Raw genomic sequence first — 19,568 nt, 5'->3', positions numbered from 1 at the left:
AAATGAGAATGGTAATAAAATCTAGGTGTGATGTTAAATCATCTAAAACTGCAATGTTGTGAATGCAAATCCTCCATCGTTAAGCGTTTCTAATGTTATTCAAAGGCTGCCTACTCCATATTGGTGCATTTTTTTTCTATGCAGTGTATTCCTATATGCCATGGATAACCTATTACAATTGATAGGTTACATATGATTCAAAGTCCAGAAATTGAAAAATAAGCGTAAAGAAATACCGTAGTGAGTTGTTGTCATCGTGCACTGAATCAAACCAGCACGTACCGCTCTGTGAACAATCAATCCGCTGGCACAAACGGAGATGAAGCAGTAGCATTTAAAAAAAAAAAAGGAGGCGCCGTTATTGGTTTACTATTGCCAGGGTTTAACCCAATCCAGTTCCCCCTCCTCTGCCTCCGACATGGCAGAGAGATCCTCAGCACGATCTATTGCCTATCCGCTGGTTTTCCTGCTCCGCACATCGCCCCACTGTTTCGCCCGAAGATCAACAAGTATGCCGGAAGCCCATCCGGACAGAATACCTGTGTTGCCAGTCAGCTGTGTGAGGAGGCGCCGCATCTCTCCGAAGGTGGATCCATGGCAGCTCGCCGCTCTCCTCCACATCTGATTTAACGCTTTCAGCACCGCTTGGCTGTAGCACTGACGGGATTTATGTTGCACTGTTGTTGTTGTTGTTGTTGTTGTTGTTGTTGTTGTTGTTGTTGTTGTTGTGTTTAAGCAGGGGTGTAGTGTAAGATGAAAGCATGATGTAATGATATAGTGCAAATAAACTACTGTATGACCTCGGGCCATGTGATGTGAAGGTGCAGAGCCAACAATATGAGCCAAAATCAATGGCAGTATATGTTCAGAGAAAATGATTTAACGCTTCTAACGAGGATTTTAAGTCAGTTTAATGCTGTTTAATTTGATATGTTTGGGTGTGTTTATCCCCCACTGTGTCTTCACATATTAAGTAAACCAAGTTAAATATTGGTAATTGAATAAACTCTTCTTCCATTTCCAGATAAGAAGCAGCATTTGCCCAATGTCATACTTAACTCATCAGTGTTTTTCCTGTTTCCTCTCATCTCCTCCTCTTCCTCCAATTGTCAAAAAACCCCTCATACTGTAATGCTGTTACTAATGTTACTGCAGTGTTTTCTCTTCTTCCCCTCTATTCTGGGAAAATTCCCCTCCAGATGGGTTTTAAAACATGCTTGGAGTGATAATATGTGATCTGTTTTTTCCACAACAATCCAATAACCTTGTTAAAAGAAATTAAAATTACATCTACTCTTCCTCATTCATTGAAAAAACCAGAATCTATGAATATGCATGAATTTGCTCATTTCAAAAGCTGAACAACTGGAAAACTGTTAGTTGAATACTGGACCAGAACCAGCTTCCAAACTAGTTGTGATGTCACAAATCATGCTTATGCTTACACAACTTAAAGTCAGATTTAAGGTGAGCACAGAGACACTTTCCCTCTTCAGCAGATGAATGTGAAAACAGCCTTCTAGTGTCAACCTCTGCACATACATCATTCTGCACAGTGAAGGTTGAACATTCAAGAGAAGAAACAGGAGGTGGGATGTGAAGCCTAGAAATGTTCAAAAGTGTAGCTGAATGTATGAAGGCGACTTGTAGTCAATCAAAAATGACAGTGTCAGGACTTTGTTTTTTCTTTTTATTAAAAAAAGATAATTACACATGATGAATTTAAATATAATTATTTACAAGTAGGTGCGCTGAGTGAATACAGAATAAATAATTAAACATATAAGAAAAAAATAAGATCAATCAATCATTTAACATCATTTGAGTTACAAATCACATTTCATGTTGCGTCCTCTTCAGTCTGTACCGGACCTGCAGCTCTCCATCTGGCTGGAGCATCCCGAAACCGTAACGACTGGCATTAACTGGTGGCAATTTAGCCTCTGGGTCACACATCTCCAGATCAAGATGGGTCAAGAGCAAGAACACGAATCTAGATAAGACACAAGGGGCGAATCGGGTTAGAACAGGTGAAAAAAACAAGCACCAATAAACATGACTTATCAAAACATACAGGTTCTGCACATATATGGTTTAACCCGCTTGAGGAAAAGAAATGATGTGATGGAAAATAACATCAGGTAAATCAACCAGCCTGATTAGAAATAGCAAAATATCTAAAACTCCAAACTATCCTGTTCCTCTTTTTGAGTGTTGTGAATTACAAGGTTTGACCTTTCACCTTTGTATCAGGATATGATGTCTGGCAAAGACATGCTCTCCTAACTGACTGTCCTCTATTACCCTTAGCCTCTTTCATACAGCTCATTACAGAGCATAAGCAATTACTACATTACAGCTTGTTGTTAATAATGATAGAGAACATGAAAGCAGGACTGAAACGATAATAAAGGGGAATATTATGTGGAGATGGATTTGACTGGTTCGGGTCTAGTTATCGGGATGAAATTGCAGGAAATGCTTTGATCATGAACACATCATTTGAAAACTTGAGATACATCACGGAGAGATATGAATCTAAAAAAGACTCACTTTTTAATGGCTGTAACAGCAAATTCTTTCCCAACGCACATATTACTCCCTGCGCCCCAAGGCATGGTGTAGTACTTCAGCCTTTTTCCATCCTTGTAGAATTTATCCTTCACTGTCAGATCATTATTTAAGAAGCGATCATACTTGAAAACCTGTTAAGAGGATGACAAGATGTATGCATTATAATATTATACAAACATGCTTCATTATGCACATGGCTTCCCTTCCATGTCTTACTTAAACATTATATGAATCTCAAAAAAAAAAGCAGATTCTCAAACCCTTTAAGAATGAATATTGAGAATTTGGAACGCTGAGATCTTTATCTCTCACTCTCTCACAGTCAGCCTTTTGTTGAACTTGTAGGCATTTACCAGATTACAGTATCGCCAAAGGATGTATTCTGTCAGTGATTTAAATCACACTGCTTGATCCTGCCTCCTCAAGAAGGCTTAGAAATATCACAGTGGAGGTACACCATATGTATAATGATGGTGGAGGCTCCATATATCCCACAGAATGTTAAGTGATTACAGCAACAGTGCACTTTTGTTTTATAAAAACATACACCTTATTCATTTTTGTGATGGTAGTACATTGATTGTAGTCTGTGGGTGTGTGATCAAAGTACCTGCGGTTCTTGGTGTATCTCGGGGTCCATTTGCGGGCTGAGGAAGGGGAACACACACACTCTGTCCCCTCGTCTGAGGTGGTATTCCTGTCCATCGGCCATGCGCAGGATCTTGTCTTGCACCACCTCTCTGCTGATCATTACCGCAGCGGTGAGCCGTAGGGTCTCACTCAGAACGCTATCTGCAGAATGGAAAAGGACAGCAGAGTGGATGATGTCAGAGGGGTGTCAGTGCGAGTTATGTCAGCGGTGCCCTCAGGCGTAATTTGAAGAGGTACAAACATTTGCACAGATATGAATACATGAAAAAAGGCAATCACTATTTAATTGAATCAAAGGTCAAACTTTAATTGTCACTGTCATTGTTTCAGGATGCTTCTCTTATCTTGTTATTTCCAACAAGTCAAATGAGCCTCTGTTTCAAACTCATTGGTTTGGCTAAACCCTAAGGCGGAAGAGCTCAAGAGAATAACTGAAAAGGCTGCAAGCAGCTGTTACCTACCAAACACAGGTGTGCTGTGTGCTTCAAGTGGGTTGATGGGGGGATGCTGTAGGGAACTGTCCTGGAGAGTTAGGCCTCTGATCTCTGATTTAACAGCCTCCATAGCATCGGGGTGAGTGAGGAGGAAGCCCAATAGCCAAAAGGCAGCAGGTCCAGCGTTACACTGAATGGAAAAACACTTAAATTAGGTCACACTCCACACAGTCATTAAAACTGCACAAAAGTCAGTGTACATTTTGAATTATCTTTTGTATATCCATGTATATGAGTTATTGCCTATTTACTGTTGGGAATATTTCATCCAATATTTCCTCTCAGAACTCTGCAGTGCTGCTGTCTGAATATGACTGATATGAGGAGAAGCCAGTGAAGGAGTCTGCACTTTGTAGACGCTGCTGTCAGCCTCTCAGGGAGAGACACCTGAGCCTGTCAGATAGTAATTGCTATGGGTTAAGGGAGCTGTTCTCTTAAACTCTGCACATCTCAGGTCAGCTCTCCATTGACAGCTCGGGCAAATGCCCAAAAGCAACTATGTGTGCATCATACTGTCTCTTTGCCCTCTTAGATCTCCAGATCACCAGATCACTTGCCTCAGATAATGATATGAATCTGGTTATCCTAACAGCAGGGTAGTTAGTAGTTAGCAGGATGGTACTTCTTGGTTCACTGGGTAAAGTTAGGAACACAAGATTCACTCAAGATTAACGTTTCAGTGAGTCACCTGCTGTGTTTTCCATGGACTGATTTTCCAGATATGGTCAGCGATTCATTTGTGTGGGCATGAGAGTGTACAGACCACACAACAAATCTCTTTTTTGAAAAGTCATCTTTTCTCTTAAAAGGAAAGTAAATGATAAATCAATCTTAGTCTATATATGTTTCAGTCAATAACATTGATTGTTTAGAAATGGAAAGAGGAAAGCAACCTCCAGCTTGTACAGCACCCATGATGAGGTTTATAGGTGGCTCTAGTGAAATCCTAAGCATTGCAATTTCTTCTGAAGTACCTCAGTCTGCCTGCAACACATGTATAAGCCATATTCACTCTGGCACCTCTCGCTAGTCTCACATCTAATCCCTCTATTCTCTGCAGTGCTGCTCCACTTTCCATCCCAGACTGAGACTGTGTGCTCCCATATCCCAGCAGACGTGATAAAGCACAAACAAACACACTGGAAGACTAGTGGTCTTTCCCAAACCAGCAGTGCATCTGAAAAGGGTGGCCAGGCCAAGGTCTCTCCTCACACACTGTACACTGGCATTATAGGGTGAGCAATCATTGTACCGGTGAGACTGGTAGGTTAACAGAGGGCTAAAGCTATTATGAAAGCTAAAATGTAGCATATCTGAACTGCAGACAATAAGACACAATAAAACAGCTTGCTATCTCCCCCACCTGGCAGAACAGAGAAATGGCACTATATCACTCTGGTCTTGTCTTGAGTTGTGAGACCGGGGCAGCAACATTTCTGTATTCACAACTGTGTCAATATTGCTAATAATGCCAACTTGTGCACTGTAGTAACTTGAAACTAACTACACTATTTGTGCAAGAAGCTTGATTTAGGGTGAGGTTAATATTATTGGCTAATCCAAAGTGTAAGCTTACACTAGACAAAGCAAATCCTGTAGAGTTTTATATGGGCTGTCATGTTTGAATGACATCATGTTTTCCGGATATGAGTATCTGAAACTTTGATGTAGGAAAACAATGTGTGTAATCACTAAACTTTCATGAGGTGTCTTGGAAACTGAATCACAGGATCAAAACTGGTAAAACTCCACTCTGAGTTACAGGTTGAGGCAGGTTGTTCTTAGTAACTGCCAGGGGAGGAATCCACTGGCTCTTACCTCTGCATTGTTGTCTGTCTGAGCTCAGAGGAATTCAAGCATGCAACTCTGGGTGTGGGGAAGTTTGTGTGCTTTGGTATTTATTGTGTGGCCTTGTGTGTGTGTGTGTGTGTGTGTGTGTGTGTGTGTGTGTGTGTGTGTGTGTGTGTGTGTGTGTGTGTGTGTGTGTGTGTGTGTGTGTGTGTGTGTATGTGTGGGAAAAAGACATTGAAACAGCTCTCACCTGTGTGGTCCACAGCTGCAACAGTAAAGCTCTTTTCTGCATTTCAGCATCTACTCCCTCCTCCTGAAGGAACTGATGGTAGCTCTGCTGCCAGGAGCTCGACTCAGACCCTCCACTCAGCCAGTTTGGGGACAGCAGCTCCCACAGTTGTTCCCGCGCCGAGTTGGCCGTTTTGCTTTCTCCTGTCAGGGATCCAACATAAATTCATGCATTTCCCTCTGTGCTGTCCAGATGTAGTAGTCAGATAGGGAGTTGAAAGCGAAACAGTTTCCTTTCATTCACCATTGTGCAGCTTACCTCGCTTGATTGAGCAGCGAGCCAGTTTGGTGAGAAGATCATCAAACTTGCGGAACTCTTTGTAGACTGCAGCGGTATTGTCTCTCCTCTCAAACAATGTAAGATATCCAGCCCTGAGGACAATAATATATAAGCTTAATTAATTCATAATAATAATCTTTGTCAGTTTAGTAGTATAAACACTGACATCCCATCCTTTTTCTATTTGATTTATATTTTGATTTATTAACTGGCTAGGTTATAATGATGTATGTCACCTGAAAAGAAGGCTGTAGCAGAGGCTGAAGAGTCCCTCCTGTTTCCACTCTGAAAGGCTGCAGCCTTTCTGCTCATTCAGCAGCAGGTTCTGAAGGTGAATGTTCATGGAAGTGCAGAGCTTGGATAGATTGAAACCTTGAAAATGGCTGAAAAACAGGCCAAATAGAGACAATATTTAGATTGCAACACTCACTCAGTGAACCATAGGGTTTTAGGTCTATAAGGTCTGTGTTTAAAAGATGCATTCATTACTTTTCCATCCATTTCCTTTCTGCTGAAGGCTTGAAGCTTATTGGCAGCTGTAGACTGAAGATTCTTTTTTTGAGCTGGTTTCTGTTTTGGGTGAAGTCCAAGAGGACTGTGTCATTCAGCACAGCATCAAAGGAGTTTGGATCCAACAGCACAGTCACATAATGGCCCGCAACACAGACCTGGAGGGACATTATTTTAGTTGTTCAAATATTCATTGGTTTCAGTTGCATCCTTCAGTTGATTTCATTACAGATTTTATCCCAGAAAATTGTTTCATTTTTGGTCTCTTACTTTAGAACCATGTGATGTGGCCACTTACTTGCTAGGAAGCAATTGTGAAAGCAACTTGCTACAATGACACATGCAAAATTGCATCTTTTTAAAAGGAATATTTTGTTGCTCTCATATGAAGGCCTGGTTTGCATTTCAGATCATCATAATTTACAATACCAGATCCACATACAAAAGTCCTGCTCCTGTATGCACAAACATCTTTGACATTTGTCCTTTCAAACCATTTCATAATTATCTGCATCATCAATTTCAAAACAGCTTCTCACTTCCTTAGAAGTTCCCTTTTTTAGAGATGAAAGTTCTAGATCACAGTTACACAATCTTCATATGAACTTACTGTAAAGATATCCCCATGTTTTTCTTTCATTCTGGCCAAAAACTTTGCAGCATCTTTTCCAAACTCAAGTGCATGTCCCAACCATGGAATGAAACCTTTGTCCAGAGGTGGCTCGTTCTTCTGTCTGTCAGGTACAGTATAAGGAAACACATTAAAATAACAAAAAGTTGGTTTATTTGTATTTCATAAATCTTAACCAGCAGGTTTGGAGTTCACATGAAGTCATTACAAAGTCATACCGATTAGAGATGTCTATTGTGTGGTTGAAAAGCCATGCAACACGTGATTAGGTCATAGTTTAAGCCATTAGAATCATTTTGATACAAAATATACAATACAAAATGCTGAAAATCTCACATTTTTAAAAGTCAGCACAATTACAATTTTTTGTCAGATTATATCAATGATTATATGAAGAGGTATTCTAATAAAATTAATACTCTTCATCAATATCATTAATCTGTGTTTTTTTAATATTACTATTAACTTTAGTAAATAACAATAGTAAACCTTTTTCTAAGTGATAACATTAATTTACACTTTTGCAGTATTTTGTAACTCTTCAGACTCATACAACTTGTTCAGTGAATCTTTGTTAATAATTTCATATCTGAAAAAATCTATACACAGTATAAATAAATGGCTTTACCTTGTGCGAGCGGCGTAAAGGAGAACTAGTATAAGCAATCCATTAAGCAGTAAGAATATTGTCCACAGCATGTTTTTGTAAGGTCTGATACTTCTGCTGTTCCGCAGATAAATAATCCATAGCTGCTGGAACCACACTTATATTCTTGAGCCTGGCTCAACTGTAACTATTGCTTTTTAGGAGGCGTGGAAAGGTGTGGCTGGTGACCGAAAGTGTTACACAATACTCTTCAGTTGACAGTGTCATACTGTATGCACCAAAAATAAATCACAAAGCCACAAAGTGAGAAAACAAAGTGAAATCACTCAAAATGACACTTAACTATTTGTACTATTTAGTGCTTGGCTAACATTAAGTTACACATTTCAGAAGACTGTCAAGCAGCCTGCACAAAATAGTCTTTTATACTTAACACTATGCATGGCACAGCCACCTGCCAGAACATTTCACAGCAGTGACATCATCAAAGTAAGGGGACTCAGGTTCATTCAGTAGGGGGTGATGTCAGGGCATGCGAAATACTTCCATGACAGAGTTAAATTTTCCTCTAACATTGTGAAATTGTACTAAACTATTTTTACTTCCTGATGATTGTTATTTCACAGAAAGTCACAGGAACAAGTATCTAGTGATGACGCTGCCACACCGAAACTTCTGATTAATGTACGTAAATGTACCTAAAGTACAGATAGCTGTCATTAGGTTTTGGTTACTCCCATATGTGATACTATGAGTCTACTAATATTATTACTTGTGAATGAATGACCACACCTTACTGGACTAAAAACAATAATGCAACAAATGTAATGCAATAAGTTGTAATCATATGGTAAACATAAAATTGATAATGTCATAAAAGTTCTAAAATAAAATAATAATAGTAATAAAAAATCTTTGTGTTAATATCTAGTGGACTGGTGCCAGTACGCTGCTACAGTTTGCATATTCATCATTAAATACAGTAGGTTGCATGCTGTGTATAAGCCACCAGCAGAGGGTAGTCATGCACTTTCAGCCTCTACTTTTAACAACTGGAGAAAAGTTCAATAGGGGACACTGACTGAATTGATAAAATTAGTGTAAGGTTACTTTGTTACCAAACAAAACACAGCAGACATTTTTCATATCCAAATTCTACTGAGCCTGGTAAAGCTGGTCAACATTTTTATGATAAAATACAAATAGAAACAACATGCTACCTTGTGGAATAAGTTTAAGGAATATACACACCATCCATGTATAAACCAATATCATGGCCAAAATAAAAATTAAATCCACTTTTTATCTACAACCATGTTTTGTTTGTAAATGAGACAGTGTCACAGGATATTGACAAATTGAATTAACAACCACAACTTTTACTGTAAATAATAAACTGAGGGTGACTCAAAGGAACAAAGCTGTTTGTGTACTCCTAGCTAAACGACTGGTGTTACACCACATTTGGTGACTCATCAGATTAGGTGACCTGCAGTGTTGGAGGAAGTACTCAGATCTTTTACTTAAGTAAAAGTATCAATGCCACAATGTAAAAATATTTTACTACAAGTAAAAAAAAGTTAAAATCCTGCTTAAAGTACTAAAGTAAAAGTGCTAATTTTGCAGAGAATGTGCACAATTTTCTGCAAAATAAGTACTTTTACTTTACTACTTTAAATAAATTTAGCTGGTAAGAACTTCAATACTTTTTCTAGAGTAGGATTTTAAATGAAGGATTTTTACTGGTAATGAAGTATTTTTGCATCGTGGTATTGATAATTTTACTTAAGTAAAGGATCTGAATACTTCTTCTAACACTGCAGGTCACAGCCCAAAACTTCAGTTGCTATGGAAACATTGACACTAGCTCATGTCTGTACAAACATTCACATTACTATACAGACACACCTAATATTCTCAGTAAATATTTCACAGCTCCTCATCATAGCCGAATGCAGTTTTACACTAAAACATATTAGTATTCGACAAAATATTGAGAGATAAAATTCTATAAAAGACAAAAGATTCAATGTGTGAAATGTAATATGTGATGTGATGTGTAATGTAACGAGTTAAATGAGATGCGCCTCATGAAAGATGCCCTTGCTATTTTCAGATACCATGGAAACGCAAACAAAAAATAAAACGACTTTTTGGCCAAGTGCTTTGAAACAAACAAACATGAAACTCATTAGTTGTTCCTGCTGAGAAATGTTACGTTTTATGAATGAAACCTTTGAAAATCTAACTTTAAAAAATAATTTGTTCAGTTCATTTATAGCACACATAATAGTGTGTAACACTGATGACAAAGACACATACAGCTCCTGATAAAAAAAAAACATGTTACCATATTAAAATAATACATTATTATAATCTTAGAGCATATGAATTTTTATTGGACAGTTTATTCCATCAATATTGAATACCTTTCTCAAAGTGATTAAACCTAAGGCTTAAGATAACCTCTTTTACAGTATTAATGTTGGTTTAATGTAGGCACCTGATCAAACAGTCAACATTACATTAGCAATAAATGTATGATGCTATCTGCACTCAATATGTAATACAGGGAGATAATTGATTTCATAATGTTATAATATTTTTGATAAAACTGATACAATCAGTATTAAAATCACCATATTATCAGATATCCAAATATTCAGTATAATAGGCTATTACAGATGACCACAGTTGCTTTCAATTTAATTTCAAGTCCATGAGGAACAGGAGCATGTGTTTGCAATCTGGCAACATGGTGACAGTAACAGTATAAAGATTATAGATATAAAGGTGTATCTAATGTCAAAATTCTATTTAAAAATGATAAAGCAATAAAATAACTGGATGACATTATTCATCAAGTGTTTCAATCATAGAAAGTGATAGAAGACAATGCTGTGGGTGTGAGTGAATTATATCATTTTACTGTACAGTACGCTAAGTGAATTTACAAACTAAATGCTATGGATGATCTAAATACTGAAACAATTAAGCTACAGCCATACTATATAACCAGGTAAAAATGGGGTTCTCCATGTTCTGCTGATTTTTTAATGTGATGAACTGATCACCATTTGACCACGCTGTTCAGAGCTACCCCATCGGTGTGACGTTGCACCTGAAAAGAAAGAAGACATTCATTGTCTAATGCTTTCCATTCAAGTCTGAATCAGGCTTAAAGTCTTTAGATATCGCCTAAGGGAAGGGAAGGCACCATGTGCCAGCCAATAGGACCGGCGTCTCAGGAATCATGCTGTTATTATGTTAATGACCCTAAACAGTCTGTTTCGTAAAAGGTGGGTGTGGTGCACAAGAAACCAAATAACTTAAACCAAACAGCTTCTGGTAACAACAAACATCACATACAATGTCATATACAACAAAATGTTTCATACATAACAGTTTGTCTCAAAACATTTACACCCTCATTTACAGTAATCCACAGGTGATTTGAGCCCTCTCTCTCCCCCACTCTCTTTTAAATATGTAGCTACTGTGTCTTCATTATCATGGACATAACCCTCACAGGCTAAATTCATTACTGTTGGCATTTAAAGTAAAAAAAAAACATATTTTATTTCAAATTCACTATGCAACTACCCATTTTCAGGGGGTCAAATATGAGGTTATTAAAGTGCTCAACATTTTAACTCAGATGTGTCATATCTGATCTAACTCAGACCATATAGTCCCGAGTTCCATCATCTGCTTTCCAACACTGCCGATATAGAGAAATGTCTATGTGCATTTATCACATTTGTTATTTTTCTTTACCTGCACATCTGTATAGTCTAATGCAACAATGCAACCGCCTTGCAACAAATCCTATAGTATATATGTGAAGCTCACAATGTTCTCTTTTTTAGTTTGTCTGTTACTATAGTATTATTTATTTATTATTATTATTTCCCCTTTTTTTAAAAAAAAAATAAATAAATAAATAAAAAATAAACTTTTTATTGGTGAGAAAACAAAACACAAAATAGTGATTTTACAGATACAACAATGATAGGAACAGATAAAATACACAAGGGCAGACAAAGGAAAACAGGTTGACATACAAAACTTAACATAAAACAAGACAAACAAAGCAAGAATGAAAATATAATAGTAGCCATAATAATAATAATAGCAGCGTGGTTTAAAGTAGTAACAGAATGCTTCAGGGGAAATGATGATGTTCTCTTTTGTTAAAACTGTGTCATAGAGGTGCTGATTAAACCCCATAATTGTTGAAGCTGTAGTTAGCAGTGTTATTGTATTACACTGAGAGGTGTTTTAAGAATTATGTCCTCCTCATGCACATGTAAATGGTGGTTCATACAGACACAAAACATTACAATGTCTGTTTGTCAATGTTAATGCGTAACGTCATCATTGACTTAACTTATAAACTGATACAATGAGCGTTAGAAATTCTGAACAACCGCACCATAAAGACTTCTTTCTTTCTTAATTCTTACATTTACGCAGTGAGAGCTCTTTATTAGTCTCCTGAAGGAGCCTATTCTTTTCTTGGTGGACCATATGATGATCATTCCTCCAGTAAAGGCCTATAAGTGGATGGTGTTAAAGTTTCCATGGCCTAGTTAGACACAGCTTTTTCACATTTTCAAACCACCCACCCCAACTTTTATCATGCCCACTCTGAGGCCAAGGACTGGTGAGTAACATTTGCTCAGGAAATTAGAGGCTGGAGTTGAGATTGTATGGTGGGACTGATCGGTTCTCCTGCAGATTTCTCCTGGGCTCTCTCCCAGCTTTAGCACTGTCTTGTCACAGGCTGACAGTAGCCCACAGATTTCCTGAGAACTAGGATCTCTTGACACAGATCAAAATGAAAACTTCCCACAGATAGGCCCAGAAAGACAGTGCTCAGTTATCCCTCTCCAATACATGAATTCACATCCCGTTTAGACAAAAAAAAAAAAACAACCCACATTTGGTGAGGTTGTAAGATCAAAGACTCAGCACACACTTGCACTTGAGAAGACACAGGAAGTTATTTGACGGTATTGTCAGCAAACTGTGCTGAAGTGAAGAGCTCTGAGAAGAATACAATGAGTCATTCTGACTTTCTCAGGGGAAATGCTCTATCATCTTTGTCAAAATGTTGCAACTGTAGGGGAAAATGGGCTCAATTGTAAAATAGGTCTGTCTGTAAAACATCAGTTTCCTTCTGTTAGAAACAAGTTTAATAGATAGGTTCGCAATTTTTAAAGTTTGTCTTAAAACAATAGCCAGATACCTATATGAACATTGAAACAAGTTCAGCTAATCATTCCTCCTCTCCATATAGGCCATTAAAAATACCCTTCCTAATTCACTTTCAATGTAAATACCCTAAGTCTATCTGAAGATAACATGAGGCTACAGTAGTCTGACTTAGTCAAATTAAGAGGATATCTTCCAAAGTTACAGTCATTTTAGTATAAAAGTCCTTCTTTTTGTTACTATCCTTCCACTACAGCTTAACAAAGAAACACTGTCCAGGGAAACACAAAGAATGACTTTAAAAGGGCTGTAACTAGGACTGTAAATGATATACAATTGATTTGACTAACTCAGACTGCTGAAGCCTCATATTATCTTCAGATAGACTTACATTTTTGCACAGAATGAGACAACTTATCATTTTCATGTCCTATATATTTAGGGTAGCTGCCTGAATTTGTGTGACACTAATATGTCCCAGGTCCCAGTCACTAATCACTTAATCTTGATAATTAAAGATCTATAGTTTTCTTATCATTTTCTCATAAATTCTGCATCATAATTTTGTGATAAAGAGATCATACAGACGATGGGATTCCAGCAACAAATACAGATGTCTTAAAAAAAAAAAAAAAAAAAAAAAAAAGGCTACTTACAGCATAGGAGTGTCTAGCGGTTATAATTATTTATTTCTAATTTGCTATGTCTGTGTTGGGGATGTCTGGATGAGGATCTCCATGGATGCTCATGAGCCAAAATGTGACTGATTGCAGAGATTGCAGCTATACCTCTGTAGCAAACCCACCCAACTACCACTGTGCTCTGCAGTCAGCTCCATGCTCCGGAAACAGAGCGATCAAATCCTGATCGCCAGCAAACTATTTATGTAGTCCTTCAGCTGTGAAGTCAGTTTGACAGCATATCTGTTATAGTCAAAGGTTTGCATATGATTTCACTCAGACGAATCTCAAACCATCCATGGGAAGAAAAGTGGTGAAGAAGGGAGGAGAGGAGGGGAGAGGGTTAGGGGAGGAGTCTCAGATTGACTTTCACATCCATTCAGCCTTTTTTTCTGCAGCAGCATTGAACTTGCAGAGAGAGAGAGAGAGAGAGGGAGAGAGAGAGAGAGAGAGAGACAGAGAGAGAGAGAGAGAGAGAGCAGACTGGACAGTGTTATACAGAAGCGCTATTATAGCTGAGGCTACCATAGCTGTGTTCATTTCAGATTTCACTCTATGCTTTATGAAATGATCATCAAACGTGAACTGTTTTCCGATTCTGCTGAAGAGGAGTGGTCAGGGTCGCAGATCATTATGCACTTTTAGGTCGACGTCGCCTTGAACGCAGCGCAGCAACATCGTATGAGCCCTCAAGTGCGTTTTTAATCTCCGAAGTTGTGTCAAGCGGGCGATGATTCGCATCTGATTGTTGCTCAACTATCCGGAGAGGACTGCAGACGGGTTGAAACACTGCATTGTGCCAAAAAAAAGAGACGCTGATTCCTGCCTGCGAGGATTGCACACTCCATTCTCCCCCCAAAATGTCATCTCAGGCGAAAGTCAAGAAGGACAAAGAGATTATTGCCGAATATGAGACCCAAGTGAAAGGTGGGTAACGTGCAGGCCTGATCATATTGTTATTCCGTGTGTCAACCCACTATTGCGTAACTTTACCACAAGCTTCATATGTGTGCAATGCTGTGGGGTGGGACAGATTGTATAGCTGTAGATGGCAGTCGTTTATTTGTAACGGATTCCATTTGAAATATCTATAGATTACTGATAAATTCACGTCATTTAACTCAACCAGTAAATCCATGATGTGACAAATTAAGCTGTAACTTGGCTGAACCGGTTCCTCTGTACTCATGATGACTGTGTGCTCCAAACCCAGTGCTATAACAAGCCTAGCCCTGCATGTGTGGCCAGTCAAGCTACTACATGGAGCTTCACGATTTGTGTCAAAGTGCAGATTATATTTATATGAGACTGTACTGATAATGCACACCCAACATGGGAATGTAACAATTCACCTTGGACAATATTTTCAATAGACTGGAGGTCATGCACCTCAGGAATTCTTACTGGGAGACATTTGGGTACATATTACAATAGTTTCTTGAAAAAAAACAAAGGTTGAAATGTGAATATTAATTGTGATAATCTATGGTGAGCATTGACACTTCAGGACAAAGTGTAATATCAGGAGGGAGGAGGGAAAGCTTGAGAAGGTCACACAGCAAACAGTTCAGAAAGTCCATCAATAATGTATGCTGTCTGTATGAATTATGAACCATGAAAGGATTTCACTGTCTGCCGCTAAATATGAGAATGGATAAACCACGCAAAGAGAGAAGAGCGTCAGGAACACTGACACTGTATTGGAACAGATAGTGCAGGATGTATATGGGTGGGTTGTCTTCTCAGCCTTTTACAGACAACTTTGTGAAGTGTTAACGCCAACACCTCTGTGCAACACTTTCTCAAGCTTCACACAGTGCACAGAGACAAACAGAACACAGACAGAAAATGTATCAACTAATTAGAGAATTGAGTAATCACTGAAGTCAGTTTGAAGTTCAGTTAAAAATGCCAAACATCCTCTAATACTAGTTTCTCAGTTTTGAGGATTTGTTGCTTTTCTTTGTCTGATGTGATAACCAAGTGAATATCAAACAAAACAAGCAAGATGAAGACGTCATTTTGAGATCCAGGAATTTGTGAAGCCGTTTTTTTTCTTTTTATTCTTATTTCTGAAGTTCTATAGACCAAACTATCAATCAGTGAATTCAGAAAATAATTGGCAGAAATAATTGGCAGATTAAATGATAATTGAAATAATCATCATTTGCAGCCAGTAATGTCTACAGACATTAATAAACTTAGAGTTCACATAATGCACCATCTGAAATGGGTCTGACAGTTGCTTTGAAAATCTACTGAAAGTGAGAATTCATTAAATTGTAGAATTTGGGTTATTTAATCTGCATTCTTTTAACATCATTAACTAGCACACAATCATGGAAACCACATCACCAAAGTGCTTCTGTCAACCTGCTGCAGTTTCGCTGGTTGGCCATCACCCAACATCTCACAGTGTTGGGTCTGGGTACATGGACATCATTATTTCAGACCATTTGGCTCAAAATAACCCCAACAGGACTGCAGTACTCAAAAACACCAAACAACAAAGTTGACTCTGTTCCAAACAAACATCAGTTGAAACGTTTACTGTGACCTGAAGGTGTGTGTTTAGGTCTATATACTTCCCTGTATAGGATAGCACCATCTCAAGGTGTTTGTCAACATGATCCACATTCCAGTTGATGGACCCCAATTGTAATAGCAGATTTAACACAGTCTGAATTTGAATGCATGCCATGCAGATATGTAGCACATGTGCTGCAATTGAAACGCAGATCATGCAGAATCTAACAGGGGGAAACTGCATTTTGAATTTTACCGTAGTGGTACCTCTAGGTAGTTTTAGTTTAATTCTGTGTTTATTTGCATATAAATATTCTTTGCAATTTCATCTCAACTTTATTGTAATGACCTTGTTTGGATCAGTCCTTGATTGAGCCTGACCTGGATTTAATATCAAATTAAATATGTTCTTCTTATTTTGATATTTTACCCTTATACATGTTAAACAATAAAACAATACTTTATCTGTTTGTAGAGCTCTTTGTTATTGTAGAATATATTAGCTCCATAGCAAAGGAAAAACTAGCTCACATGTAAGCCAAAACAATGAAAACATGTAGGAACTCGGTTTTCAAGAGAGCACAGCGATACCACTTTAGGCAATATTGGTGTTGCTGAAGTCTTTAGGGTTTCTGAGCAAATATGTACATTTAAATATTCCACCAAAGTGAAACATTCTCTGTAGCCACACATACACAGAGAGGAAATGACCAAAGCTTGTCAGCATGTGTCTGGAATGAAGAGTATGATTAGCGTTTTGCAGACTGAGGTGTGGTTTGCTTTCTCCTTGTTGCTCTCTTTGTCTGTCTGTTTGTTTGTTTGACTCCTTGAGTCTCTCTCTTTCACACTCTCACTCTCTCCCTCTCTCTTTCTCTCTCTCTCTCTCTCTCTCTCTCTCTGTCTCTCTCTGGTCTCCACACCAGCTTTGTGGCTGAGAGCCATCACAGCTCCGTTTCTCTCATCTCAGTTTCAGGAAAAGCTTTTAAGCTGACATCTTAAGCTCATTTGCAAACTGGGCTTAGATCAGTTTGGAGCTGTGAGGGCTTACTCTGACACTGACACTGGCCTCCGATAATGCTGAGTTGCTGACTGCACAGAGGTTCAATCAGGCACAAACCCAACATTTCAGCAAACAGTGTGTTTTGAGCTTGAACAGCTTTACAGGTCTGGGCCTGTATTTGCCATTATTGTCACATGCTATCCCCGATTCACTGATGAGTAATGTTTCACCCAGTAACAGGAGATATGGCTTTGTATCAAAACATTAGTCATCATTTAGCTGTTATCACTAGCTGAAATTATATTGTTTTTCCAATTTAAACAGTGTAGTTGACCAGCCTGAAATATCTCCAACCTTCCTGCTGAACCCAAACACAAAACACAAATAAATAAGGGGATGCCCCTCATCATGCGTCACACTAGCTGTAGGCCATATTATCTCAAATGTCATTTGGTTTGTTCGGAGTCTTATGCACAAATTGCTCTAATAGGGTATAATACCAAACATTTATTGTAAGATTTGCTGTTGCAAAGGAAACATATGGCATTGCAGAATGTGTGTGTATAGGGATAGTCGTCCCCAAATCATAAGAAAAAGAATGGTAATAGAAAACCCTGGAATATTTGTATCAGTTTATAATATATTTGTATTATGTATGATGTACAGATTACCTTTATACCTGCTTGGTGACAATCTGACTGTCACATAGCATCTCCCTAGGCACCCCTATCGCCTCTGTCTTCACTGCAGATATGCATTCCACGAGAAGCATGTAGACACACCCCTCTGTGTGTATTCTTCATGATGAAAGAATGCTCCGACTGATACTGCCTTGAAATGTCACGGTTACGTTATGACAGTGAAACAATATCTTTGTTGCCCGTGTCTCGGTAACATGTGTGGGACACTACATCTTGGATTTTCAAACAGTGATGCCTTTCCTTGTTAGAAATGTTTGTATCGGGAGAGTGAGAGAAAGACACGTGAGCTCAAGCAAATAGACTGTAAAGACATACCATAGCCATTACTGCATTCAGAAGATGTTCACAGAACACAGCGTTGATTTGTACCAAATTATGTCAACGTGTCAGTCTGGGTTAGGACACATGTGACTAGCCACGCATGGCTAACTGCAGACACAGCCCCGGAGCCTGCTTCTGGCCATTGCAGTAGCTGTGCTAAGCTAGTTTGAGCAGGCTACTGTGGTGACAATGACTCCTCACTATGTGATATTTGGTGCTTGCTACCTGCTGCAGCAGTCCAAGCAGTCTAAATAGCAAACCTGCAAGGCAACATGTTTTTCATTATATTGTCTGTCAGGGATCCAGGTGTGTAGCCACTAGAGACATGCTGTGTTGGAGCTTAGCGGGAGGACATAGTTTGTCTTTTCGAATCTACAGGATAAAGTAGGAGCCAAATTATTGGGTTGATCTAAATTATGTTTCAGTTGAGGAACATTGTATATTTGGGTGGCTTGATTGATTTTATATATATGTACTCAAACATGTTTATATTTACAACATGACCTGTGTCATACTGTTGTGTAACAATATCCCATTGCTCAATCACAACCAGATTGATGACTTAAGCAACTAAAAAAGTTCTTTTCTTCATTCTTTGCTTCAGTGTTGCCCTCAAGTCTCTGGAAGCAATTAATTTATACTCAAAATGCTTGTTAAAGTCACCAGAACATACCAGGATGTTAACCATATGGGTTAGGAGAAAAATAAACATTACAAATGGCTAAAGTCCTATTAGTGAAATTTCCACAGGCCTTTGGGTGTGGAACATTTTACTCATTTCGGTAAAAGACTGTTCCCAATCCGAGAACCTGGTGTGGCATGTGACTCTGTATTTCATTTAAGGAAACCTTTTCTGTTGTGTAATCAATACAATGAGAGAGAAGAGGCTGTATTTAGCTTTTGAGGCTTACTTCTTGCTATATTATTCACTTGAACTCCTTGCCAGCTTCCTTGTAATTATGCATTACTCTGCAAAGGCTTGAATCATTCATCGAATGTAGTGCAGTATTGCACAGTCCCTAGTAACAGTTTAAGGTCTAAAAATAAACGTGCACACAGGAGAGCAAATGCAAATATCATGAGTCTATTTGATGTCTTGCTGATAAAATTGCAGTTAAATCAATTTAGATTTGCTTATTATATTGTCAGCTCGTTCTTTTATGCTGTCATCGTATGATTAAAAAGGATTAATGTCACGTAGGCCAACAAATTGTGTGTGTTCAGTGGGCTATTTTAGCACAGGAGTACATCACAGTGACATTTCTTTCTATTTTGAACTTGATTGCTGCCTCGTTCA

General features: G+C 38.4%; 3 protein-coding genes across 4 annotated transcripts in view; 1 reads left to right on the top strand and 2 right to left on the bottom strand.

Annotated features, from left to right (window-relative positions):
- The window catches only part of kcnb1 (potassium voltage-gated channel, Shab-related subfamily, member 1), a 37,048-nt gene extending 35,989 nt beyond the window's left edge, over window positions 1-1,059 (bottom strand). The window contains exon 1 of the mRNA XM_044350214.1: window positions 237-1,059. The gene's annotated coding sequence lies outside the window, so the exon portion shown is untranslated. The remainder of the gene's footprint in view (window positions 1-236) is intronic.
- A 628-nt stretch (window positions 1,060-1,687) lies between these two features.
- ptgis (prostaglandin I2 (prostacyclin) synthase) lies at window positions 1,688-7,986 on the bottom strand. The gene is made up of 10 exons (XM_044349312.1): window positions 7,848-7,986; window positions 7,199-7,322; window positions 6,568-6,746; window positions 6,315-6,461; window positions 6,058-6,170; window positions 5,761-5,942; window positions 3,687-3,849; window positions 3,185-3,366; window positions 2,554-2,705; window positions 1,688-1,993 (listed from the first exon to the last, which is right to left on the bottom strand). Exons 1-10 carry the CDS (start codon window positions 7,916-7,918, stop codon window positions 1,834-1,836), a joined length of 1,473 nt encoding a protein of 490 aa, XP_044205247.1. The 5' UTR covers window positions 7,919-7,986; the 3' UTR covers window positions 1,688-1,833.
- Window positions 7,987-14,145: 6,159 nt separating this feature from the next.
- LOC122980722 (SLIT-ROBO Rho GTPase-activating protein 3-like) overlaps window positions 14,146-19,568 on the top strand; it is a 34,787-nt gene continuing 29,364 nt past the window's right edge. For both annotated transcript variants that reach the window (XM_044349021.1, XM_044349020.1), the window contains exon 1: window positions 14,146-14,650. In XM_044349021.1, coding sequence (XP_044204956.1) covers window positions 14,584-14,650 — 67 coding nt within the window. In that variant the 5' untranslated portion in view covers window positions 14,146-14,583. The remainder of the gene's footprint in view (window positions 14,651-19,568) is intronic.

Source organism: Thunnus albacares, chromosome 4 (genome assembly GCF_914725855.1).
Source record: "Thunnus albacares chromosome 4, fThuAlb1.1, whole genome shotgun sequence".
Classification (NCBI taxonomy): domain Eukaryota; kingdom Metazoa; phylum Chordata; class Actinopteri; order Scombriformes; family Scombridae; genus Thunnus; species Thunnus albacares.
This window is presented reverse-complemented; position numbering and strand designations above follow the sequence as displayed.

Bases quoted from the DNA above. Each gene is read 5' to 3' on its own strand.
- ptgis (XM_044349312.1), bottom strand. From the start codon at position 7,918: ATGCTGTGGACAATATTCTTACTGCTTAATGGATTGCTTATACTAGTT. The intron at 6,462-6,567 runs GTAATGAATGCA...CCTGTTTTTCAG, and splicing joins GAAAGGAAATGGATGGAAAA to CCATTTTCAAGGTTTCAATC. The intron at 6,171-6,314 runs GTGACATACATC...TATTGTCCTCAG, and splicing joins TGCTACAGCCTTCTTTTCAG to GGCTGGATATCTTACATTGT.